At 36.4% G+C, this 27,976-nt stretch overlaps 1 protein-coding gene across 2 annotated transcripts; it reads left to right on the forward strand.

Moving 5' to 3' along the window:
* On the forward strand, nucleotides 1–27,640 carry LOC113120131 (rho guanine nucleotide exchange factor 2-like). Of its 2 annotated transcripts, XM_026290055.1 has the most exons (23): nucleotides 1–254; nucleotides 4,217–4,379; nucleotides 11,679–11,746; nucleotides 11,946–12,009; nucleotides 12,190–12,319; nucleotides 12,529–12,534; nucleotides 12,778–12,887; nucleotides 12,988–13,131; nucleotides 13,624–13,874; nucleotides 14,300–14,425; nucleotides 16,896–17,013; nucleotides 17,858–18,106; nucleotides 18,258–18,334; nucleotides 18,432–18,607; nucleotides 19,599–19,666; nucleotides 20,020–20,208; nucleotides 21,424–21,522; nucleotides 21,632–21,681; nucleotides 22,133–22,174; nucleotides 22,937–22,987; nucleotides 23,096–23,407; nucleotides 23,580–23,784; nucleotides 26,281–27,640. In XM_026290055.1, the coding sequence occupies exons 1-23, from the start codon at nucleotides 192–194 to the stop codon at nucleotides 26,349–26,351; spliced, it is 2,832 nt and encodes a 943-aa protein (XP_026145840.1). In that variant the 5' UTR covers nucleotides 1–191; the 3' UTR covers nucleotides 26,352–27,640. The 2 variants fall into 2 exon arrangements, with proteins under 2 accessions (XP_026145840.1, XP_026145841.1); XM_026290056.1 differs by lacking the exon at nucleotides 12,529–12,534 and having other exon boundaries at nucleotides 2–254.
* The last annotated feature ends 336 nt before the right edge of the window (nucleotides 27,641–27,976 follow it).

A 27,976-nucleotide genomic window follows, 5' to 3' on the forward strand; every position in this document is an offset into this window, starting at 1 on the left:
AGAGAGAGAGACTTATTTCCCTCAAAGTTAACACACCGCGCAGTTCTGTGAATGTCTCCTCCCTTTAAAAACCGCTGCTATTAGACATAAACGGGGCCAAAGGAAACTTTTACCTAAATTAATGGGATATACACATTTTGCCGTAAGAAGATTCGCTTTTCCTCTGTACTAAAGACGATTAGAATATCGCAATGTCTCGAGTAGCGGATTTGTCGAAACTTCGCGAGGAGAGGATGAGAGAAATCAGTCAGAGGGTAAGTGCAACGACGCGAGAATTAGAACAGCTCAGACGTGTGAAGGTTTCACTTTAATATTTGTAAGTCATGGTTCATAAGGGATTTTAGCGCTAATAGGGACTATAATATTGACTATACTCAAATATTAGGTTTTGAGAAGTATGTTGTAAGTCAGTTCAGTTCTTTTCAATACAACTTGTTGTATTTTGATAATAGCTAGCTAACGTTACATATTGTTTTAATACAAAATCAGTGGAACACTAATTCAGAAAAGCACTTAGTGTGTTTTGTGACCATAAAAATACATCAGCTATTAACAAAGAGGTTGTATATAAATGTTGACAAGGAAATATGATGTCATCTTTGGTATGTTGCAAAGGCAGCACAGAAAGTTTAAGGCTGCTCAGATGCTGCATTCATATTTGCACTGAAGCCAAATGGCATCAGATCTACTTCTGAGAAGTTCAGGTGGGTTAGAGCTGGGTTAGACTTTAATACAGCTTTTATGTTTACACACAATCTGAAGTGAGCAGAGCCTGCTCAGAGCAGCAGCCTTAACTCTGCTGTATAGAGACACCTTGAGTAAGGGGTAGTATGTTTGCTTTTGGCACTGAATGTGCACCTTTTTTGTCCAATTATTAGCTTCAGTATGAGTTTGAGTTGTGTAGGTGTTACTGAGTGGGAATGTTGAACAACAGACTGTGTGTGTGCGCACATAGAGAAAAATTCAAGAGAAGGAGAGCCAAAAGAGAGGTTGCCATAGAAATAGCTCTCAGTTAAAGCATCAATTCCAGGTTCAGGTCCGAAGGCAAGATTTTTTAAACAGTGAGATGTGTTATTGCTCACACATAGACACACACAACATTTCACCACCTCTGCGTCTATTAAATGGTGATGTCATAGGTCAAACTGATGTCTAACACCAATTTAAGCATTTTAAATGTAAACAAGAAGTGTGGCCAAGGCCTAGTTTTCTATTCCTAGTATTTTTTAATTGATATATTCCACCAGTCTTTGTACATTTTTGGCCATCAACAGTGCCCATTTGGCACATTAATAAGCAGACTCTGGTGCTATTTGCGAAATCCAGTCCACCAGCAACCCAAGAACAGAGACATGTTGTCACACTATGTGGGGTAAGTTGTTACATGGGAACCTGCTATTAAACAGCCTAAAAAAAAAAAAAAAAAGAATTCACGAAATTGTAAAAATACAAAAATGTACGTTGTGTCTTTCTAATTTAACCAAACCTTACAGTTGACATACACTCTCTGTGACAACTAGCCCCAGTGTCCCAAGTATTTGTCGACATTGCCTTTCAAAAGAATCCATATCACTCAATTGCTACTGTCCTGTATTGTAATTAGCTTTTGTGTAAAAGTGTTTGCGAAGAATGTCAGTGTCAACTAATCAGTCATGGTTCCCCATAGGCCAGCTGTATCCAGGCCATCGGGCCACAGCAGGCTGAACTAAATCTGGAGCTGGGACTATTTGAACTAGAGCACCGACGTTAAGTCCTGCCAGTCTCAGCCCATTTCCTTGACGGGAGATGACATTAAACTTTAGACATGATTGCTGAACTCAAACAACAGTGTGCTCAGAGCACATAGCACTCATGCTTTTGTACCGAAAGTTTGATTTAGTGTCAACTTTCAAGTGAACTACGACCACAGAGGTTGTTTTCTTTTTGCACTCTCAAATAAATTTCAGTAGGGTGACATGATATTTTATAAACGCAGACTTGGAAATGTTAGCTGCTCCTAGTTTGTGCTTCTGTGGTTTGTAATATACAGAGTCATACCAAAAAAAAGTGTCATTTTACCACATGGTTTGTTCTCCGACTTAGCATGAACTATTGCGACTTCCCAAATCTGCAGAGATGATCGCACATACACGTACCAAACAATGCAGAAACATCCTGGAAGGGCTGATTTTTGGGCAAACTAGGTCAATTTAGATTTGGTAATTTGATAGCAATATCCTGCAGGTTGTGGACTGCTACAGACACACACACTAACCTGTTTTTAACACATTTTCTGTTGCTTACTTCCAACACATGCCCGTGTTCCTATGGCAACCTTTACTCATGCATCGTGCAGATTAGAAAGAGGAAGTGCTCTCTCATTATTTCCTGCTTTGCATGTCAACAGAGAGGCCGATTTTCAGAAGAAGCGATCCCAAAACAGGGTCTGGTGTCCTCAGAGATGGAAAAAATACGAGACATCTTCTCTTAAAAATTCAGTTTAAATTTCAAATTCATTTTTTTGAATCGTTCGTCTAGACGTTTAGCTGTCTCTTTCCCTCATTTTAGCAAATTAACCCATCATAAAACGTACATAAAAGAGGAAGATGGTCAGCTTGGGCTGAGTCGAGCTTCTGTAATAATGCTGACTTGAATATTAACCAACACCAGCTGCTGGTCAAATCTTTTATGATCAAGAACATTGCAGAAGTACACATCTCCGAATGTTTGATTGAGATAAACTGAGTTTACAGAGCTGTACTGGTAATTGAGTGAAATGAATGCTTGGACTTATTAAATTTAGCTGATTTAAAGCTGCAGTGTGTTTTTGGAGCCACTGGAAAATGTTTTGATGACAACACGGATTGGCTGATGGTACCACAAGGACGGACACTGTCTTAAACTAAACTCTAGCAAATATCCTGTCGGCATATGAGCAGTGACATCAAAGGGAGCAGAGAGGAACATATAAACTGAGAATATTTCATTATATTATGGAGGATCTTTTGCTAGTGGCTGCTTACAATGTAAAATGCCTCAGAAGGTTTGCTAAAAAAAACTTACTATGTTGAAATGAAATGAAAGTGAAATGACGTGACATACAGCAAAGTATGGTGACCCATACTCAGAATTTGTGCTCTGCATTTAACCCATCCGAAGTGCACACACACAACAGTGAACACACACACCGTGAACACACACCCGGAGCAGTGGGGTACAGTATGTTGTACTGTTGTAACTATGTTGTACCCATGTGCAAAAATGGCAGGGTGCAAACTAATATTGAAACAATTAAAAATCATTTTTGGTCATATAAATAAAGCTGATATAAAATATAAACATTAGATGGAAAAACGGAATTACAATTTTTTTATTTTGGTAACTGAAAATCAGCAAGTTTAGACTGAAATAAGTTTAAGTTGTAGTACTAGCATTACTTAAACTAAAATAAAAAAAAATTAAAGCTAAATAGAAATATTTAACGACTAATAATAAATTACAAAACAACAAAATCACTGAAACTGAAAAGAACTCAATTATAAAAAATATAATTCAAAATGTTGATTAATACCTGCATCCCCTAATTGCCAACACACATCAGTTGGCCTATTAGCAGATTGTGTCCTCAAAGATTCAGAGGGTGAAAGAGAGGACAAACGTAGAAAAATATAAATAAATTTATCAAACTAGGCATGTGTGTAACAAGGAATAGATGAGAAATGAGTCATTGTATGCTAAAACCACATGAGTGACTTTTTATAGTGGCTGATAGGGTTCATTTGTCTTTCCCTTAAACGCTGATTAGCAAAGGTTAGCTTTTCCAATGAAACCCACTTCACAGGCATGAATGTGCTGTATGTCTCCATGATGAAATCTTTTACCTGTCAAAACAGGCCTTCTAGACATTCAATGTGGCCATTGTTGGAAGCATGAGTTCTTCCTAAATAGTGTTGCAAGTTCTCTTTTGAATTGGTTGTTTCCCTGTTTGTGATCTCCGCTTGTACCAGTTCGGCAGATGAATCGGTTACACAATAGAAACTGAGCTGCAATAGTGTCATCATTGTCTGTGTGAGTTTCAATTGTTCTTTGACCAGCTCAAAGTTTGTTTGTTTGTTTCGTACAATGATACTATGCTAATTTTACTCTGGTGGAGATATTTGGAATATATACATATATAATGATGCCAACCAATAATTATCGTTTTCACCAATTGTTATGGTTTTTGTGTTTCGATTAGAATAAAGAGAAGGAGCGCATGAGGGAGCGGGAGAGAGAAGCCAGAGATCGAGAGGCGCGCTACAGTAATGGCCACCTCTTCAACTCTCTCACCGTGTCTGGAACCACGCTCTGCTCAGCCTGCAACAAGAGCATCACCGCTAAGGAGGCCCTCAGCTGCCCGAGTGAGTCACACACACACACACACACACACACACATACACATACATCACACTCAAAACCCACAAAGTGCACCAGTAATCCTGTCTGCCAAGTTTATTTAAGCCAATAATGGATTGAAGTTGAATAGTTGTTAGGCTTTTGCCAGTCTAGGGGGCATTTAAACGACACCATTTTCAACTAAAAATGGAAAATGTTTTTATACATTTTGGCTGTTCGTTTACAGTTTTGGGTTTTGGGGGTCTGAATACACAAGCTTTTGAAAACAGTTTCAAAGTGCAAAAATTTAGGTGGGAGCCAATAGCCTTGTGGGCAGTGTGCTGACATATAGCGCCATTGCGCTACGAGCATCCCGAGTATAATTTCCCAGCTTATGGACCTTTCCCGTTCGGCCCCCTCTCTCCCACATCACTTCCTGTCGTTACTCAACTGCCCTATCAAAATAGAAGCAAACGCCAATAAATAAATGAAAACAAAGTGCGAGGTTTAAAAAAATAATACTATTATCATCTCTGTGTAAACTCAGAAAATGTGAATTTGTTGATGTCAGTGATGGCTATGTTGTCATTTGTATGCAAAACATTGCAAAAAAAACTTTTTAATACAGTCGCTGTCATGTAAACATACTCAAAGGAGTCAGTATGATATCATGGTTTTTGTTATCCCTTCATCACAATTCTATGGGATTTTTTTTATCTCATTTTATCACTAAAACAATTTAAAAAGTAATAGATGGTGTTTGTTCATCGATGATGATAGAATGTTGTGGATGTTTGTTGCCATGCATTTACTGTGGTGTTCTGTGCAGTTTTAGCATGTTCTTATGTGGTTGCTAGGGTGTTGAAATGTCTGGTAGTCTAAAAAGCTGATTCCGGAGTCTATAGTTTATTCTATTTTCTTCCCCTCATCTGATTTTTTTTCACTATTATCATAGGTTACGTTCACACTGGAGGAAAATGTGTCCCAAATCCAATTTTTTTGCTCATCCTGTATGTGATCATTTAGTGTGAACTGCACAAACCACATCTTAAATATTCTAAGAATCCTCTCGGAGAGCTCCTAATTTAGCATAAAAATGTCTTAACTAGGAGTCTTAGCTTAAAAGTGATTCAGGACCAATCTGAGAACAAATCCAAGGGAGGAAAAGATAAAAACCTTTATCTTTGTGAGGAGGTGGGGCTGACCTCTATGCTAGCTATAACACAGTCTTTTGAAGACTGTGATTGGTTGGTTGAAAGTGAAAGTGACGTGACATTCAGCCAAGTATGGTGACCCATACTCAGAATTCGTGCTCTGCATTTAACCCATCCAAAGTGCACACACACAGCAGTGAACACACTCCTGGAGCAGTTTTACCATACTCACATCATCACTGCTGCATAGATGTATTTTTACAGTTACCAAATATGTTAATGTATTTAATGTTAATATGTTAACTTTCATTTCCTGCACTATGGCATTACTGCTTGGTGTCTGCGATGTTAGCTTGTCTCTAATAAGATTGGTAACAAACATCTTCTTTAATTTTAAAGATATTTTCTATAATTTTAAGAGGAAACACCCACATTTCTAAGTTAATGGGGGTAAATATTGCATTAGTGGGGTCACATCAACCCACAAAATTGAAAAACAATCCACAGCAAAAAGTAGCCCATTTCTGCAGGAAAACTGTGGATTTGGCAACACTTCTGCAGCGTGCTGTCATATGGAAGAAAACACAGCGGACATAAAGTAAGCGATAATGTGCTTATTTATAATGTGTTCTGCTGCAGAAGCCAGCCATATGTGCAGGTAATATGAAAAATAAAGACAAGGATGTGATGAAAGACAGCAGAGTTTTAACACTTACACTTCCACTGATTACTTGTCTTGATAATTTTGAGTATGTAAAATCTTTGAAGTTTCTCCCGTCAGTGTGGAATTATGCCGAATGTCGATCTAGAGTGACGTAAATGTTGCATGAATTCCGACGTGATTTGTTCACACTGCGGTCGCATTGCAAAACAGCTGACATGTATTGGATTAGTACCATATATGGAAGTGACACAAATCAAAATCAAAATTGAAAATATCAGAATCCATGTGGTTCGTGTTGTTCACACAGTTATGACAAAAACACAAGATCTGAGTTACATATGAGCAAAAACATCTGATTTGCCTGAAGTATACGTAGCCTTCATTTCTGATTTGGGCCATACTGTATGTAGTACTATGACTGAACAGACTGAACAGCCTCTTACTTCACTTTAGATTGACATTAGTCATGATTCCTCTCTTTCGAGATACACTTAAAATATTTTACATACTGGTATTTCTTAAAGTTGAGGTTGTCAGTGTAGAGTCCAGAGGGTTTTGAAGTGTATTACAAAGACCACTGTATATTAGGGCTGTCAACGAATATTCTAAATTCGAATATGTATTCGAATAGTTATAAAAAAAACGAATTTCGAAGGTGAAAATTAATATTCGAATTAAAAAAAACAAGGTGGAAAAAAAGACGTGGGTGTCTGTTTTGCGAGTGGGCACGCTGACGCGCCTGAGGGTTCAGGGACAGGTCAAAGGAGTCGCACTGTCTGGCACAGCATCATTGCTGAAAGCTGACGCGTCTTCATGGAAGATGCCAGCAAGTGCAGAGCCCAACTTGACTGCAGCAGAGAAAGTGAGGTAAAATTGTTGACGCGAGATAAAGTTGTATGAAAGCTATTTAAGATACAGTTAGCATACCATTCGACCACTAGCAACATGAGGTCACATCTCAAAAATGTGCACCCAAATGAGCATGGCATAATGTGTGGATCTCCAGCTTAACAGTCACGTCTTGACACTTAACGTTACTTTGCATCAGCCGCCACAACATCTTTGTCTGCAACACGACAAAAGGCCATAAAATAAAATAATTTCGTTCATTTGGACAAAGAGGGACATGAGACCGATCAGTATCGCGATGGGGCACGCTTCGGGAAGTTCTGTCAAGCAGTGGATCCGAGGTTTGATTATTTATCGTTTCATGTCAAGGAAAAGGTCCATGTTTACCACACTCGGAGCATTCAATGTCAGTTCTATATGCTGTAAAACTTTGATTAATATTAATAATATTTGTTTCAATCACTGAATGGAGCCTGCTATATTTGGGACAACAGTCGCGACCTTAAATTGCTTGCACAAAAATGTGTTTGTTCATTTAAACCATTATGCGGAGAGAACGTGAGGGTGAGAGAGCGTGAGGTCTGCAGTCTTGGCCATTAGTTGATTTCCTTGTTTTTGTGTAGGTAATACGTTGTCATATATGTTTAAACTTAAATAGACTACCTATACAAGTAGTTATGTCTCTTTGTATTATTTTGTCCTGTTATTGACGTAATGCACCTCATTGACAACATGCGCAAACAGATGTTCGAATATTCATGTATTTTTTAGAGGGAATATTCAAACGTTATTTTTGAGCAATTTTGACAGCCCTACGGTATATAAGGTAAACTTACTGGGTTGTTTCATAAATAATAATAAAAAACTTAATCCTCTATAAGACTATCTTATAAATAGGTATTTAGCTTTGTGCTGAAGTTTAATACTTAGGATTATGGATCTGAACACACCCTTAATGATAAGTATGAGTGGTAGTAATTGTGATTGGACACTAACGGTTATAAGTATAATAGCATTACCATTCTTGATTAATGTTTGCTTACATCCTCTGTTGATGAAAACCCTGAGAATAAATGCTCCTGACGAAACCCTAGGAGGAGCTTGTTTGCGATCTTGCCAATCAACGCAGAGGCTATAAAAAACAGCCGCTTACCTCACTCCTTCCGAAGATTTTTCCGGCTTTCTTCCCCCATCCCAACTCCCCCGCTCTCTTTCCATGATTGTCTCCAGGACTTCAAGCTTGAGACTAACATAAGCCTCTTTATTACTTACAAGCCACACCTGTCTGCCCATTGCCTCTTTCACATTACATCTATGTTGCAGCACTGAACTGCTTTCTTGAGTCTTATTATGTGCTGGAGAGTATGTTGAATATTTTTAGTGGCTGGCCTACCACAGCATGCCAAGATAACACACACACACACACACACACACACATCTTGAAGTTAGAGGTCTGGATAGTTTCTTCATGGCAGGCGTTTTCACACATTCCACCACATTCACTCACACGCTGTAATATATATGTGTGTGTGTGTGTGTGTCTGTGTGCATCATATATGCCTACATGATGTAATATAAATAATATAATATAAATAACATTTTACAGACATTAATATCCATTCTTCTCATTCTTAATGGATACATTTGTTGCATAATGTTGATTACACAATTTTCGTTTTTTATAAAGTCATGGTTCCAGCAAGGAATTTACAATAAGAGCAAACAGGATGACTTGCTTCAAGGGATTAAAAGCAGTCAAGCGTTACATTAGCTTCAAAGTTGTCTAAATTGTTATGTTTGTGCTCATTTTTGAGTTTCAATTCAAAGTGGAGGAACTCATGGTTATTTGTCACATACTTCCAGTGTTTACATTTTCTCCCTTTCTACTTCTGTTTATAGTTTCTTGACTTTTGTTGTCCTGGAAGGGTTGAAGTATTGAATCAAACTTTACACAGTCAAGGATAGTAGTGATTTATCACACTAGTATCATATTAATATCTATAATGTTTAAGTTTTGTTGTTATACTATCCAAGAACTGTGTATTTTACCATTTTATTCTGTTGTGTTTCACTGTAACTATAATTGTAGCTGCTTTTTAAAGCTTGAAGAATGAAATAAAATTATTCTGCTACAAATGCTGTCAATACAGCTTAACGTGCATTAAACCTGAACGATTCTTATCTGCACATTTACATATAAATGCTGGTTACTCTCACACCCTTTCCTGTTTTGTTGTGCTCATCTCTCATTTCTTGTTCTCTGTTTTACTATTGTTTTTAACTTCTTCCTTATTTTGTCATCGTGGTCAGATTTCAAGACCAGACAATACTAGCCGCTCACTGATGAGCTGCTCTGTGATCAACTGCTCTGGTCTGGGTATTGATTGCACTGAGAGCTTGTGTGGGTGTTGGAACATGTAGTTTGTTCCTCTGTACACAGCAAGAGAGAACAAAGGCCATTTGAACTGAACACCTTTAAATGGGATCAGATTTACATTAGGTCTTAAAGTGAATTAGATAAATGTATAGGCTATGGATAAAGATGCTGTTTTATTTAATGTTTCGTAAATGAAAAGGTAAAAGGAATAAGGGAATAATGATAGGTTGCCTGAATGAATAGCAGAGTAATCGTTTTAAGGGAGCACTGGATAAAGGGCCGGTTTCACCTTGATCAGATGCACATGTTAGTGGGCGTTTACGTCATAAATGTTATTGCAATCAAAAACAGCTGGACGATGCGCAGCAGAATGGAACAGAACAGAACACAGGAGTCGCTGTGTGTTTTAATATATTTTTAGCTCGATACGCCCTCTTAAAAACAAAACTCTGCTCAACTGAGTCACAGTGCAACTGCAAAAGACATCTGTGTGCATTCATAAGGCTGTGCTAAAGTGTGTGTGTATGTGTGTGAGAGAGAATATAAAATATATACATATACTGTACACACACACACACATTAACATATAGACTTTATATTCGTTTGATTGGGGTCATTAAATTGTGTAAAAAATTAAATTGATACTTTTATTCCACAAGCATTCATTCAATCAAGCCAAAGTGATAGAGGTTTAGAATGTGACATATATTTTCTAAGTAAATGCAGGTCTTTCTATGCATCAGAAATCCTGAAACAAATGTATAAGTGCTTCCACAAAAATATTAAGCAGAACATCTGTTTTCAACATTGGTGATAATAATAGGAATTGCTGCTTTAGCACCAGATCCGCATATTAGAATGATTTCTGAGGATTATGTGTCATTAAAGTAGGGCTGCACAATTAATCAAATTTCTAATTGCGATTACAATTATGGATGACACAATTACTTAATCGTTCAAAGTGGCATTAATCGTTTTACAGTCCACTTATGTTATTCTGTATGCTTAAGATGCGTTTTTTCTTTCTACATGTTGTTTATCTTAAGGGATTTTCCATTGTTTTAATTTTAGTTTTAGTATAACATTATAATACCTTTCACATTTTTACTATTGAAAAGCACTAAAAGTTTTTCAGTTCGGGTGTTTTAAGCTTGTTTATGTTCATATAAAAATACATCAGACAATCGTAATTAATAATCGCAATTATGCAATTTCGAGAGAATTATGATTTTTGTCATAATCGTGCAGCCTTACATTGAAGACTGGATTAATGGCTGCTAAAAATAAAGCTTTGTACCACAGGCATAAATTACATTTTAAAATATATTCAAATAAAAAACATTAATGGCTTTTATGGACGTATTTTTAATAAAATAATTGCAGTTTTTTTAAGATTTTTTGTAAAAACATCAAAAAATCTTACAGACCCCCAAATTCTGAATACAAAATTAGATCTCGAATCTGTCTGTGTTCAGCTTTGCCAAGAAACCACTCTTATTTTATTTTAAATGGAAGTCTTAAAATTGACATTTCTACAGTAATTTATGTCTTTTTTAAATAAAATTGTTCTCTACAAAGCTTCATCTCTGAGATGCTCTGCTGCTCCTTGGGTGATTGTTTTGACTCATGTAAGTGTGTGTTGTGGGGCATTTGGGCTAGGGAAACCCCGCCGGAGCCCCCGGCCCTCTTCCTTCCCAGCCACCCTCAAAACAGGAAGCAAAGCCGCTCTGAAACAATAGGGGTTCAGAGACAAAAGCAATACGCTGTAACCAGAGAAAATGTTCAGTGACTAGTAGCATGCTGTAAAGAAGATCTAGAACAAGCATTTTAACGCAAACATGGACAGGGGTAAAGATGGAGAGAAAGAGGGGCAAAAACTGGGTATGGTACATCTGAGATTTCCTTGATTATGTGCTGTAATATTGAAGGGGAGGTTAGAGTATGGATTAGAGGCATTGTTTTTTTTCCTTGCTGGAAAATCCCTTTGTAAGCTGCTTGCTTTGTTTGAAAACTCTGTGGTTGGTTTCTAGCTGCTTTAAGCTTATAGATAATCTTAGAAAGAGCTACTTATCAGTCTATCATAGTCAAGATTGTTTTTGGAACATATTAGTAGGTCAACCAACTAATGACCAACTTGGACCAACCAGAAGTCAGATTGAAAGTTATGTGACTATGAAAAGATCACGATCATCATTATTACATTTGTGTGTACAGGTGATTGTATGATGCTTACACTGTCTGATGACGAGATAAGATAACAGTGTTGTTGTTTTTTTTTCAGCCTGTAACGTCACCATCCACAACCGCTGCAGGGATACACTACCAAACTGTGTCAAAATGAAACAAAAGGTGGGATATTAGTGCACACACTTGTCACGCGGTTTACTTGGATCATAGGTATACAGACACTGGCTTTGATTGATGATGATGATGATATGATGTTAAAGAAACGAATCAGAATGGGGTCAGTTTTCTTTAGATGGTTTATTAAAAAGATTTAGTCTAAATATGTCATACATTTGGTCTCTCTGTATGTGTGTCACAATAGCAACAGAAAATGGCGCTGATAAGGAACAACTCGGCCTATCAGAATGTGACGCTGAGGAATAGAGGTGAGGATGTGATGGAACCACTGCACTGTTTGCATCTGGTATCAGGGTGTTTCAGGTGATGTGTGTCCTGTGACCGGTTGTGATTAGATATCACTGAGAAGATTATGTGAATATGACTGACCACAGTTGAGCAATAGCAGGTCTAAACATGACATTGCTCTTTGTTCTGCCTCTCTGAAGTCCAATCAAAGGATCGGCCAAACTCTGCCATCTACCCATCAGACAGTCTTCGCCAGTCACTACTCGGGTCCCGTCGTGGGCGGTCTTCTCTCTTACTTTCCAAGAGCGTCTCCACCAATAACATTGCAGGGTGAGTGACAGAAATGACAGAGAGGTGCATAAAATGGGGCTCTTATCTGTGGGCTTTACCATCCCAACACAAGTTCCTAGTTTATAAATACTCTAAAAAATCACGTTAATGTCATGAAATATCTACAGTATGTATAGAGCAAGACCATTCTTTTCACTGTGTTTTTTTTTATCTTTTCTTCTGTGTGTGTGTGTTTGTGGCTGTTTTAGTTTAATGTAAGCAGTTCTGTTTGAATATTAGTCATTCTGTTCCCTTTATTTGAATTCATTTATTATATTTTTATTTTAAATTCGTTATGTGTATTTTTTGTTTCTGTGGTGATTATGATGGCTGCCTCTCATTTTGTTGTTTTTTGTTTTTGCTTTTTTTTTTGTCTTTTGCATGTGATTGCATGCATATGTATCCATCTGTTTGTATGCATGCACATGGTCCATGTGTGTGTGTGCATGTGCGTGTAGGACTCTGAATGATGACTCTCCTCTGGGGCTGCGCAGGATCTTGTCTCAATCGACAGACTCACTCAACTTCAGGAGCAGAACCATGTCCATGGAGTCACTCAATGATGAGGGTATGCGGCACAACTGTTTCCAACATTAATAATAAGAAATGGTATCAAACTGAAGTTATAATACAGAAATGGTTCTTATTATTCTTTCTCCTGCTTTTAGGAGAGTGCTACTTCACCTCTCTGCTGGATGATCTGGAGTTTGAAGGTCGGGAATTTGAAGCAGATTCCTGGAGCATGGCGGTAGATTCCACCTACTTGCAAACCCACCGTAAAGATGTTATCAAGAGACAGGACGTCATCTACGGTTAGAAAAACACAGATCTAAGTCTAAAATCAAAGCACGTTTATGACTTTAAATGGGCCGTTGACTCTGAAACCTGAAAGATACTGTTAATTGCTCTCATATAAACAGTAATGCCTGTCCAGACACTATTTATTTTTTAAAGAATGAATATGGATATATGTCTGTATACTTTCAATATCTTATATTAAAATATATTGAAGTTCTATAAAATAACCAATAAATGGCCTATATTAAAATTCCACCTTTACAAAAACTTTACATTTATGCATCAGAGTTTTAGATGACATAAAAAAAAATCTAAATATAAAAATGAAAGAACTGATCATGCACAGTGTTTTGCTGGCTGAACAATCGACACAAAGGTACGCAGATGGTACTTCTGCGCCTCGCTACCTTGTTTTTCTTTACATCAAATTGAATAATTCATTTACTTGAGCTACATGTCCAACAAAGTCCCATTGAATGTTAACGACCTCTCCGATGTCATTTCAGAGCTGATCCAGACGGAGCTCCATCACGTTCGGACGCTGCGGATCATGGATGGTGTATTCAGGCGGGGTATGCTGGATGAGGTGCAGCTGGAGCCGGGGGTCGTGCATGCTCTGTTCCCTTGCCTGGAGCGCCTGTTGATGCTTCACACGCACTTCCTCACACAGCTCCTCGCACGCCGCACTCAAAGCCTGCAACCCGACAGCGCATACAATTTCACCATCAATCAGATCAGCGATGTGCTAATACAACAGGTAGGAATGCGATTGTTAGATTAGGTGGGCGGAACAGGGAATAAATGCATTTGGTTACATTAGACCTGAGTGAGTTTGTTTGTTTGAGAAAAGTGATTTTGGATGAATGTGTCTTGTTTTAATTGCCAGTTTAAAATGTGTCATATACATTAGAGCTTTCAGTTAAATGCATTAAAATGAAACAAATTGGAATGGGTCTGTTTTTCAAACACTTTACTTTAAGCATATTTCATCGCAAATACATGGTTTTGAATGAGAATCATAATGTCATGATGTAGAGGCATTGAAAAGTCAAAAAGAAAGAAAAAGTGACAAATGGAAATTGAAACGTCATTCTCGCCGAGTGTATGAGGGTGGGAGGCTGAAAGCTTTCAGGTTTCAAGGAGCAAAATGTTCACAGTGCAGTGTCTTTGTGTGTACGTCAGTTCTCAGGTCAGTCTGCTGACGAGATGCTGAAGGTGTATTCTGAGTTCTGCAGTCGTCATATGAAGGCCGTCAAACTCTACAAAGAGCTGCTGGCCAGAGACAAGAGACTGCAACACTTTATACGGGTAAGAACAAGAGAGACCGACGAGGGTATTTGCCGTCAGGGTGTGTTTGGTGTTTGCATAACCGGGTCAGGTGTTGTCTTGTGTATTGCTAGTGGGAGGAAAGAGTGGTACTGAGTGATGAATGATGGTGGGCGGGTGCATTAATGGATTAAATGCCTGCAAACTCTCATAGATGTGTGAATCATCAGATTTCAAGGTATCATGATCATGTTTCGCTCTTGTGCATTATTTTAGTTGTAATTAGAGTTGTTCCGATTCCGATACTAGTATCGGAAATATCTCCGATACCACAACAAATTCTGGCATCGGCATCGGCGAGTACATGAACCCATATACCGATCCGATACCATTTTCTTAAAAAAGACCTAGTTATGACCGCAAGCTTTGCCTAACCGCTGCACGGTTCTTCTTCGCTGCTCAAAATGCATTGAAAACACAGGAAGTTGTGCTGTGTTGCCACAAGCAACCCCTGTTTAGAGCAGCGAAGAAGAAATGAAAACGCGTTAGCAGCCCTTATCTATATATGACTGGATCACTCATCACATTCTAAACTGCCAAAAGACAGTGAAGCCGCTACTATATTATAGATCAGTGGTTAGCAGTATGTCTCTGTAGTACCGGTAGTTACAGACTCTCGAGTATATTCAGTACCGGCAACTGCGTTCAGTCGCTTCCGTGTAAGTCAAAACGCAGGGCTCCAGACAGTAGCCGAATATATACTAGTGTCTGTGAATATTAAACTGCAAAATACTATTTAAATATTACTCCCGCAAAATCTACATCTCTGTGGGTGACTGGCACAGATGCGCGAGAGCTCGCTGTTTTGTAGTCTCTGCTGTGTGTCATGAGGACATGAACGCATAAACCGTCACTTCATGAGAATTTACCGTTTCATTTGAGAATACTGTCATATCATAAACACAGACACTCAAAGATCTTCATGGCAGCCCATTAAAATAAATGTTTGGTTTACATGAGTAAATTGACAATATATAAAGCTACTGTTGTAGCCTACAGTAATAATAATACATCTCTATAATAATAATAATTATGCCTAGATGGTTGCTTGTTTTTTACTTGTTTTTTACTTGTTAGAGATTATCTGATTAATAGATCTTTTTTTATATTCCTAGACTTATTTGTTGCAGTTTTTTTATACAGTTATATTGTAAAACTTAAATACCTTTTTTAGTTTGCGGTGTTAGATTTTTGGCTGCATTTGAAGTTCTTTTTTGCATAAGAAAATAAATAATACTGTCAAATTCATGTTAGATAATAAAAATACTGTAATAAATACAGTAGTTCACCATGTATTTGTTCATGTTTTATTGAGGGATCTGTCTGAAGCACACCATAAAAAAATTCTAGCAATTTACACAGGGCTAGTAGTATATACAGCTGTATATACAGATATACACCCAGGTATCGGATCAGTACTCGGTATCGGCCGATACCCTGAGCCCAGGTATCGGAATCGGTATCGGGAAGAGAAAAAGGGTATCGGAACATCTCTAGTTGTAATAGCATAGTATGGTGCTTTCATGATGACAAAACTAGTGACATGTCACGATTATTGATAACAAAGCAAAGCACATATGCTATTGAATGCACTCTTTTTATTTAAAAAGTTAAATATTGTCAGAGCAGTGGTGTGAAAGATATTGGTCAAAAATTTCAGCATAAAAGGGCTATTTTCATGGCAAAACAAAATTACTTTAAAAGATTCTGATCAAAATTAAAAGGTATACTATACTGTATATTTCTATATTATTTCTATATTTATTAAATATCACTATATTAGTTATATATTTTCATAAAAGATTTTTAAAACAAAAACACTGGCTAAAATGAAAATGTGTACAATATTAAATGCGGTCTAAATATAAAATAATCACAAATAAATGTAAATTTGCTTTAAAAGGTACAAGTGAATTAAGGCATTAGAACAAAAATGGAAACATTTGAAAAGTTTTCGGTTACACTTTATTTTAAGGTGTCCTTGTTACAGTGTAATTATACATTTAAGTTCTGTGTAATATTAATTTACTACATGTACTACAATATGGTTAAAGTTTGGTTAAGGGTTACTTGTATGTAATTATGTATAATTTATTTTTAATATAATAGTAAGTACATGTAACGTGTAACAAGGACACTGTAAAATAAAGTGTTAACAGGTTTTCAAGTATTTTTACAAAACGTGGTTACAGATTTACAGATTTCTACTTAAATTAATATTTTAGTCATAAAATATTTTCTTGGTTAGATTTAAGCTCACATAAATTAGTTCTAGCTCATTAGACATGACGTTATGGTATCTGTAAAATCAGTTTCCTGAGCAGGTGCCTGGCTGACCGTGCATAACAGCTGCTGTAGATTTTGGACGTAACTTTAGACTGTGTGTAGAAATATAGCACACAGAGGCAGAAACAGTTAACAGTCCATTTACTATTGTCTTTGTCACTCTCAGAGGGCGAGTCGGGGTCCTCTACTGCGTCGTCACGGGTTCCAGGAGTGCATCCTATTGGTCACTCAGCGCATCACCAAATACCCCGTCCTGTTGCAACGTATCTATGATAACACCAAAGGTAAGACACAAGTATATACATGTCGCCAGTGTCAATAATGTTTTTATTTAAACAGCTGCTCACCTCCGGGCCTTCCTCCCATGGTCTATAACTTTTCAGTGTCCTTTAAAAAAAAAAAAAAAAAAAAAAATATATATATATATATATATATATATATATATATATATATATATATATATATATATATATAAATATAAAAATAAATATATTATCATTATTATTATTATCATTATTATTATTTATTTTTATTTTGTTTGTAATTTAGCAAATCCTTTTATCCAAAGCGACTTACAAATGAGGACAATGGAAGCAATCAAAAACAACAAAAGAGCAATGATATGCAAATTCTTTAACAAGTCTCAATTACCTTAAAGGGATAGTTCACCCAAAAATAAAAATTGTTATTATTACTCACCCTTGTGTAGTTTGAAACCCGTAAGATCTTCGTTCATCTTCAGAGCACAATTTAAAGTTCTTTTGATGAAATCTGAAGTCTATCTGACCCTCCCATAGACAGCAAGGTAACTACCACATTCAAGGTCCAGAAAAGTACCAAGATGCTGTTTTCTTTGCGCAAAAAAAGTATTCTCATAGCTTCATAACATTACAGATGAACCACTGATGTCACACAGACTACTTGTCTAGACTTTGAATGTGGTAGTTACCTTGCTGTCTACGGGAGGGTCAGAGAGCCCTCAGATTTCATCAAAAGTACTTTAAATTGTGCTCCGAAGATGAACAAAGGTCTAACCGGTTCATAATTTTTTTTTTTATTATATTCATGTGTGATAAAACGCCTCTGGCAATGGACTTTTTAGACTGACTATTGAATGTAACAATGCAGACAATCCAGAGGAAGCTGCAGGTCTGTCTCAGGCGCTGTCTTGTATACGGGAGCTGCTCTGTTCGGTGGACCAGCAGGTGTTAGAGCTTGAAAGGACACAGCGGCTGCAGGAGATCCGATCCAGGGTCGACCCGCGGGCCGAGGCCAAACTCCGCTCCGGAGCCCTGTTTAGACCGGCCGAACTGCACCGCAGACAGCTGATACACGAAGGCACGCTGCTCTGGAAAACGCCCAGCTCTCGCCTCAAAGGTAGTGAAGACTGTGGCTGTTTATGAGGAAGTGTGATGTGATCCGTGTCTGTGTGAGAGGGACAGAGACACACGTGCTATTTTATTAGCTTACATGTAATGTGCTGTGGGTGTTTTAATGTTCAGAATTTCCCGTTTTCTTTGTGTTCTAGATGTTCAGGTTATGCTGATGACTGATATTCTAGTATTCTTGCAAGAGAAAGATCAACGGTTCATCTTTGCCAGTTTGGTAAGTTGCTTTGCAAATAAGTATTTAACTATTCCATGTAACTGTGATACTGGGAAGCGATTCGTTTGTAAAACTTTTCTTCTCATTCTCTCTGTAGGATAAATCTGCTGTGGTCTCGCTACAGAGTCTCTTGGTCCGAGACATAGCCAATCAGGAGCGAGGCTTGTTCCTGATCAGCAGTGAGTCCAGCCCACCTGAGATGTACGAGCTTTACGCTGCATCTAAAGATGACAGAAACACCTGGATTCGGCTCATACAGCAAACCATCAGCAGGTACATGCATGCAAATACACCAGTCCACACAGCACTCAAAGCTCCCAATGACTTTTTAGGCATCTCTGTTATTGTAGTTGAATGGAAAATCCCATGAAAGCACTTTTCTGTATTGTTCCTTTGTATTTTCTTTTGAATCAGGACATTTCGAAGGGATATGTCAGTTCTGTGGGAAGCTTGACTTGCCAATAGCCTTTGTTTACATTACAGCTCAGCAAAAACAAACTTGACTGCTCGAAGGGACTCCTTCCCAAATATATAGAAAAGATATAATTTATATCATCTTGAAAAAATATTAAGAGTTATATTACAGAGGCAATAATGTCAAATTCCGTATTCATTTATTTATTATTAAGTACTAGTATTATTAAAATGTATAATTATAATAAATAAGTTATTAAGAGTAGTAATTGTTATTTTATTCTTCATATTAATATTAATAATAATAATAATAATAATAATGATGTGCTATTATATAATTTGTATAATTATATAAATATATATATATATATATATATATATATATATATATATATATATATATATATATATATATATATATATATATATATATTATTATCATTAGTTATTGTTAGCTATTAATAATTATAATTAATAAATATTATTATATTTATAATTTTTATAATTTATATAATTTTTTTTTTTGCTAATACCCTTTTGCTGGGAGTCCCCGGACTGCAGCTTTAAAACCCCCTAGTATACTTTCAAAATGGATACATTCTAACCACTTCCTTATAAAATAAATCAGCAAAGAAATTACAAGCATTGGCAATATTTCCACTTTCATCCAAGAACTGCATAGAGTGACTTTTTTGGACTATTTTCCCTGAAAACATTTTAAATTTGTACTTGTTAAAAGCAGGGACACAAGTGTATAGATGACTGCAGTGTTAACTGACATCCACTAAAAGGCACTAAACTACAATTTCTTATGATCATTCTCCTTTACCTTCATTGTTTTGTCACACAGCTGTCCATCAAGAGAAGAATTCCCTCTCATCGAAACGGAGGACAAGGCCCTTCTGCGAAGACTCAAAGGTTTGCTTTAAACACAAACGCACTCACATTCACAAACACGTTTTCATTCAGATTGTTTTTTAAAAGATGAATCACTACAGTGTGTTGAGCACTAAAGGATTAAAAGAAGCATTTTAAAAAGCTCTTTCACCCATCTGTCAGATCAGTTGGTTACCTATCACAAGATATTTTCTCAAAACAAACGAGCTATCTAGAAAAAAAACTAGTTGTCTTGACATATACAGATTTGTATGTGTTTTGACATCTTTACTCAGAATTTGAAGGAGGAACAAAGCCACTCTCTTGAGTGTAAAGAAGCTGACGTTGGTGTTTTATTCAAACAAGCACTTTGTTCCTCCCGCTCTGTGTTTCAGCTGATATCCAGCAGAAGGACAGGGAGGTGTTAGAGCTGCTCCAGGAGCGGGTCACCCTGTTCTCTGACTTGGCGGAGGTCATGGGAGGTTATGAGGTCATGCTGCCGTCCTGTTCCAGAAACCTGTTCAGAGCCGAGTCTCCTCAGGCGCCTCACGGGGAACAGCTGCTCACACAGGCCATAACTGAGGGTAAGACAGATAGGATGTTACATTCAGGGCTAAAGCAGGGCGTTCCACCTGTATGAGGTTGGTTTTACCCTCTAGTGTGTATTTATTTCACCGCCCATGTTAATAGGTTAAAGTATTCACACTATGAGTAAGCAGTGCATGGCCACAGAAAAGAAGGTTAGAGTCCAAGACTGCTTTTGCCATGTGAGTCGATAAGGGGAGTTTTTTTTTTGTATTATTTTTTATTTATTCATTTTTGTTTTGAAAAGCACAACTATAAAATGTTCAAATATTCAAATAAAAGCTTTGATGATGCCGCATCTTAGCAATTAATGAATCGGCACAGCATCTGAATAAATAAATGACAGATTTCATTACAGAAAACAGAAGCATGTTCAAATAGATTTCAGACAGTATTTTTAGTTATATATGTTTAGTTCATAGAGATTAAAAATTTTAAATATCTTGGAAATATAAAAATATATATATTTCTAACATTTAAATTATGGTCTGAAAATGTTTCAGTTATTAGATTAGATTAGATTCAACTTTCTTGTCACTGCACATGTAGGTACAAGGCAACGAAATGCAGTTAGCATCTAACCAGAAGTGCAATAAGCAGTAAGTACAGAATAAAGGTCTATAATATGTACAATAACTATACAGGTAAGTATTATGGACATAATTTACAGATATTAAATACTATAAGCACGATATACAGATAGGTGTACTATGAACATACTATACAGATGGGCTATGTAAAAGTGTATGTACACTATAGGCAGAACTATGAACATAATTTACAGTATTGCAATGGACAGTAAAGTGCATAGAAAATATTACAATGTGCAAATGGATTATCTGTATGAAAGCATTGAGGTTTTGGCATTGTAGCAATTAATAATGTTTTAAATATATCAAATATTGACCCATCATCTGAATAAATGAATTAGTTGTTTTGTTTTTTATGTTTGTTTTATGTTTGTAGATTAAATATCTTAAAATGAATTTACAATATATAAATAAAATAATAACAAAAAAATTAAGATAATAAAATATAATAAAATTCTTACTTGCTGCCAGAACATCTCTGTCTCTTTATATTTAAGAAGAAAAAAAAAAGTTTCAAATACATTTTTTTTTTTCTTTTTTTTTGGAAGTTTACAGACCATTTTAGCTAAATCTTCAATGATATCTTGTAAAATGTCATGATGAACTCTTTCTCGTTCTCTGCAGTGGACAGACTGACAGAGCTGCTATTAGGATCCAATTTTGAGGTTCCTCTGCCCTGCAGTTCCAACGGCCATCACAGCCACACTGGAGCGCTAGTAATCAGTATGTGTCAAATACACAACACACGCTATGTAAATGAGTCTGCTTTTAGTGTGTCTGATTGGCCAAATATACCTTTAATCTGACCACTGTGCTTCCTCCATTCTTCTAGATGGACAAGAGGTATTAGTCAATGGCTCTCAGGAGAACCAAGCTGCTCAGGTACACTAAACTAATGTTGTTTTGTAAGAAAATATGCTTATATATCTATGTTAGTGAGTTGTTTATTACACTTCCTGACATCCAGCATTGCCTGCTTCTTAGAATATAATGATTCACATAGTAACATAGTTATTTCACATCACATAACAGCACATAGTAAGATGGTTCCATGCTATTGCTGAGTTTTTATGTAATGCTGAACAAAAAAAATTAGTCATTTTCCGAGCCCATCTGAAACTCGCAGGTTTCCATAGCAACCTGAATCTACCAAAAACTCTCCATCACGACTCGCCACTGGTGCTTGAAAGCTGCGCTTTATCTCCCTTCTCACCGACACATAGCGAGACAGTGCTTTTCAACTTGTGCTGACAAATGAAAGCTTTTTGAATTAATTTAATGGTTCAGAATTTTGATTGTGTGTATAATGCAAAAACGTCCCTATTCTCTACAGGATGGGAATGGGAATCAAATGGAGGACAAGACACCAAGTGAGGTACTGACATTTAGGCATAACGTGTTCTCTGTAGGGATAGGCCGAGTGTATATCAACACATACATATGGGCTGATAATTATAACTGATTATTTAACATTTTAAACTGACTAGAGTGTCTGGCATATGAATAAAAACAAAGCACACTTACACACACAATAGCTTGCGATTAAAAGCTTATATATGGAATATGGATTTTGCAATACATAAAGACAATTTGGAAAAATTAGAAGTTCAAAAGTTTGGGATCAGTAACTGTATTATTATTATTATCAGATTAATACTTTAATTCAGCAAGGATGCATTAAGTAAAGACGTTTGTAATGTGACAAGAGCTTTTTATTGCAAATAAATGCTGTTCTTTTGAACATCTATCATGAATATGAAGAAAAAAAATTTAACAGTGCTGCACAACTATTTTCAACACTGTTATTATTAATAATAAATGTTTATTGAGCAACAAATCAGAATATTAGAATGATTTCTAATTTCTGAAACTGAAGACTGGAGTAACGGCTGCTAAAAAAATACATAAAAATAGACAACGGTTATTTTAAATTATAATCCAATTGCAAAGCATTGTCTGTGATTTTTCAATTTTACCATTTATATGCAAAATAATAAAAGAAATTGCCCTCCAATACTCTGTGCATTATTAGCCACCTATAAATATTACAAGGACACCCAAATTTCCAGGCTTATATGGACTAGTGTGTGTATTTATTTATTTGTATTAATAGGCTAAAATGTCTCTTGTGTTTCAGGAGGTGTCACAGAGGCTGGTCAATCTCAGTGCTCAGTTACACGCTCTGCAGGTATGTGTGCATTGCAAAATACATTTGTCAGATATTCTTCTAAGCACTGACATCCAAACGGAATCTCAAATGAATTGTCAGTGAGGCCAAAAACTCATCCTCTCCTAGGGTGTGGTGATACGACAGGACTCCATCTTAGAGCTCTGCCTACGAGAGAGCTCCGTCTCCCCGGCCACCGCAGGGGTTCGTACGGTGCGCTCCCTGTCCCGGGATGGAGCGAGTGACTTTGGCTCTCTGGGAGACCTGGCCCTGCTTCAACGGCAGCACAGTCTGCTGCAGGAGGAGCTGGGACGCCTCAGGGGAGCCGAGGGTAGACTCAAGGACAGCGAGAGAGCCAGAGCCCAGCTGGAGAAACAGCTCAGGGATCTTAAGACCAATAGCGCCGCTCTAGGGGATGGAGCTGGAAGTGCAGGCTCTCAGGTGAGTTCATCTTATAGTATTTAGTAAGCTTTTAGGCTAAATCAGAATTGAAATTCATTTTTGCACCCAGAAGCAAAGATTGTCAAACACCACAAGGCGCATACTAAAGTATTCAAGAGCTACAATGTTGTAGCTCCCAAATCTCATTCGCTTCTGATTTCCTCTTTTCAAGGTCCCATCAACTCGCAGAGAGAGCGAAACCGACCCTAATACTGACACCCCATTGGCTAGCCAGGAATCTATGGACCAATCAGATGGCCTGCAGGAATGCAGCGATGTGGAAGTGGATGTGATATCTGATGATGATGATGATGATGATGACAATGATGATGACGAGGTGGATTCGAGGGTGTCTCCCCGTTCAGAAAGTCCCAGAGGTCTGTAAAATGACACATATACAAAGATATAAATTTAATAAATAAATAAATAATTTATTTCTAACTGATATAATATAAAATGATAATACATAACAAAAATACATATACAAATATGATGTATGTGTTCATAATAAAGTAATATAAAATATTATATAATAATATGAATAAATGTACAATATATGTAAAAGATATTTATAATTAATATAATATATAACAAATATAATTGCATATATACAGATAAATATTATGTATTCTTAAGTAAATAATATATAATAATATTAATTTATATATATAAGTATATATAATTATCTGAATATACATACATATTTTATATCTTTTTATACAATTATATATATTTCAAATAATATGTGTGTATATATATATATAGATATATATAGATAGATAGATAGATAGATAGATAGATAGAATAATTATTCATGTAAATATATTATTATATATATATATATTATAATATGGTTACATATCAAATAAATCTGTAAATAATTATACATAAAAAATGTAAATGATTATATGAGGGGGAAGAAAAGATACAAAAGGTTAGCACAATGTAGGAAACTGGTTGGCAGGGAGTTTGTTGCTCTGATTTTGTTCCTTTTTTCTATGAAGCGATTACATATTTATCAGACAGTCTGCGTAGATGTGCTTCACCTAGAACGCTGTCAACTTTGGCCCTTTGTAACACTAACAGCAGCCTACACACGATTATGCAACCAATGTGCACAACACACATACACATTGAATTTATCACATTAAACCTTGCACACTCACTCACCCACACACACACAACTGTCAAACACACACTAAACTCTGTCAGGCAGGAGAACCTCCTTACACATCAATTTTCAAATGAGTCTATTATTTGTAGGCATGTGTGTTATAGGTGGATAATGGCAATAAATGCGGGTTGAGCATCTCGGCAAATGCTCTCAGAGCTTAAGTGTCATTCACAGAACACATTCCTTTTCTAAATACACTTAAACACACAGAAGGCTTGACTTTTAAAGTCCTTCGAGATAGAGATGTGAAAGGGTTTCTCAAACAGTATTGTTTTTTAATACAATAATTTAAACGTTTATTCATCAAGGATTCATTAAATTGTTCAAAAGCAGTGTTGTGGGTAACGCGTTACAAAATAACGCGTTAGAGTACTCTAATTACTTTTTTCCTGAAATGTGTAACTTAACGCGTTAGTTTCGTGCGGAAGTAATCAGTAACTTCGTTATTTTTTTAAAAAAGTAATCCGTTATTTTAAGGAAAGGAAAATCCCGACTGCAGCCTGCTTTTTGTCAGACAGTAGGCGTAGGTCTACTGTGCCACCTGCGGATGTATCAGCGGAGCCGAAGCTCTGTGATCGTAAAGTCAATGGCTGTGATACGTCTGTGCCCTGCGCCTGACCCTGTGTGTGTGTGGGTTTTTTTGTTTTTTTTTTCGAACTCCCGTCTAGATGGCAGAGAGGACAGCGTTTGGTTTATGGAAGTACGCACATTATTTTCAATTTGTCAACGAAAAAGAAAAGAACATAACGGTAAAATGCACACTCTGTGAGTGACACTTTAATAATAATTAGTTCGGATATTAAGCGATTTGTCATTTGCCTGTGTGGCAGTGAAGGATTTAATTCGGTCAGTTTGTTATCATTTTTGTTTGACAATCAGCTGTTAATTTCTGTTAGATCGTTGGCTGGCTGGTTGTTCATCATTTCTAAATGGATTTAAATCTGCAAGCCTGTTTAAGGTTGTGTTTACAAGTAAGCATACTTGTACTTTGATAACTGCATTATTTAAAGTCAAAGAAAAATCAGGAGTTATCTTGTGGTGCTCATAATATACAGTAGCCTAGGCTACCCGGGCTGGTTAGGTGCGAATTTTGATTAATAATATGTTCTGTGATAATAAATAAATAAAACGCCATGTGGAATAGCCTATTGCTGACTGTCTTTCCTGTTATTGTTATCCTGCAGTGTTAATTAAATCGGATGACTGACGTTATTCATTGTCGGAAGTCACGACTTTTAGGTGCATTTAAAGGGGCCGGGGGCTGTGTCATAACTGATTACTTTTAATTGATGGTAACGTTGTAACCTAACTAACTACTTTCCAAAGTAACTATACCCAACACTGTTCAAAAGTGATAGTAAAGACATTTATATTAAATTAGATTATGATTTTGATTTCAAATCAATTCTATTTTGTTTGCTGTCTTCATTAAAGAACCCTGAAATGATCAGTTTTCGCAAAAATATTTAGCAGCATCTGTTTTTAGCATTAATAATAAAATAAGAGATGTCTCTTATTAGAATCATTTCTGAGAGATCATGTGACACTGAAGACTGGAGTAATGCCATCTGACAATTCAGCTTTGTCATCACAGGAATAAATGACATTTTAAAATGCATTTAAATAGAATAGTACAAATATACGTTTTCATTTGATCATTTTCTTTTTTTAATGATTGCGTTCTCTTCATCTTCGACAGATCTGCAGGACATTCCTGAAGAGAGTGAATCCTCCTCAGACCCTCGGGACCGTGTGGCCTCACACTGCTAATGTTTTTTCAATCCTCAACCCAAGACTGGCCCGTTGTCTGATGGAACTCTAGACTATAGACTCCATGAGCAGTCTTGCGTAGTTCGTGAATATTCATTTCATTATATACATACAGTATTTAGTTGTATCCAGTAATTTTGCTTACAGCTTCTGTGTGGCCGTTTATGACATGTTAATATTCAACAAGTCTTCTCCTTGGAATCCAATCATATGGCTTTTGACATCCATGGACCAATAAGGAAATGCCAAAGCATCGTGATGGAGATGGAGTCTGGCAAATCATGGGACTTTGCACTTGATAGCGACATGAAACAGCCTTGGGATTCTTTAAGAAGAAACATTCTTTAAGAATCTTAAAAATCAACCAAACATAACTGATCCAGCTCAAGGGTACCGGCAGAAATTGATGTACTGTATGTGAAAAGTCATCACAATGCTTTGTACCAATTCTACACATGCTGGAGCACGCAAAACCAGAATAGAGCTTCTGTTTTTTTTTCTTTATGTTTTTTAAGTGAAATTTGTGAGCGGTCATTGTAAAAAACAAACAAAAAAAAAGTCTCTTTCTTGCGCTTTATTTTAAGTTTATTTATTTTCCTTTATTTTAAATGGAAAGTTAAATTGTCTTTCGAGCATATCGAAGCAGTTAGAAAGAAGCCATAACTTGAAATATACCAACATAATATACTGGGACCATAACTACTGGCTATAGAACAGAAAAAAACTATTTTCAGAGACTTGAGGGATTTTTTATGAAGGAATTATATTGCAGGAAATATATTTACATCTATAGCAGAGAACTTAATAAACCCAGGAAGGTTATTATGATTGAGTATTAGGATATTCTAAATGGTTCCTCAGCCCACAGTGTGTTAATGGGGAACATTTTGTAAATATTAGATTTATTGATTGGATCACCAAAATCTGCCAGTAACACGACAACTTCTGATGTGTCTTACTACAGTTTTGCTTATGTTTCAGTTTTGTTAAAGAATGTTTTTTTGCAGTTACTTGACTGTGTGCCAAAATTTGCTTGGCTGAATATTGCTGAGATGTATTATGCTTTTAATTTAGTCAGTTCAACATTTCAGGAAGCAATGATTTAGAAATGATTGTAGGATGATGTTCTTCATGGTTGAAGGAACTATATAAGAAACATAGGATTTACCGAAGTCAGACATCAAAATGTTTGTATGGAAAATAAACGACAGAAACATACAGTGTTTCAGATTTACTGAAGTGGATATAGAATACTGTTGAAGAAATTAAAAGCGTTGATATACAACATCATCGGGATTGGTTTGTTCTTTTTCAAAAGTGGGATCAAAGGAACCATTGACCTAAAAATTAAAACTGTCATCATTTACTCAACCTTAAGTTGTTCCAAATCTGGAGAAACACAAATGAAGATTTCTTTAACCAAATAGTTGCTGGTAGCAATTGACTTCCACAGTATTTTTTTTAAATGTCTTTGTTCTTACATTCAAACGAATGTACATTAACATTAACTAATTTCTTTCAATTCGACACCAACATGCCAAAACATAAATTATGATTTGCCATGACCCATGAGAGAGTGATGTTGATAGTGTTGAAATTATTCAGCCAAGTGATGATATCTCAGA

Source organism: Carassius auratus, chromosome 19 (assembly GCF_003368295.1).
Source record: "Carassius auratus strain Wakin chromosome 19, ASM336829v1, whole genome shotgun sequence".
NCBI lineage: Eukaryota > Metazoa > Chordata > Actinopteri > Cypriniformes > Cyprinidae > Carassius > Carassius auratus.

Bases quoted from the DNA above. Each gene is read 5' to 3' on its own strand.
- LOC113120131 (XM_026290055.1), top strand. From the start codon at position 192: ATGTCTCGAGTAGCGGATTTGTCGAAACTTCGCGAGGAGAGGATGAGA. The intron at 23,408-23,579 runs GTGAGTTCATCT...CCTCTTTTCAAG, and splicing joins CTGGAAGTGCAGGCTCTCAG to GTCCCATCAACTCGCAGAGA. The intron at 23,785-26,280 runs GTCTGTAAAATG...CATCTTCGACAG, and splicing joins CCGTTCAGAAAGTCCCAGAG to ATCTGCAGGACATTCCTGAA.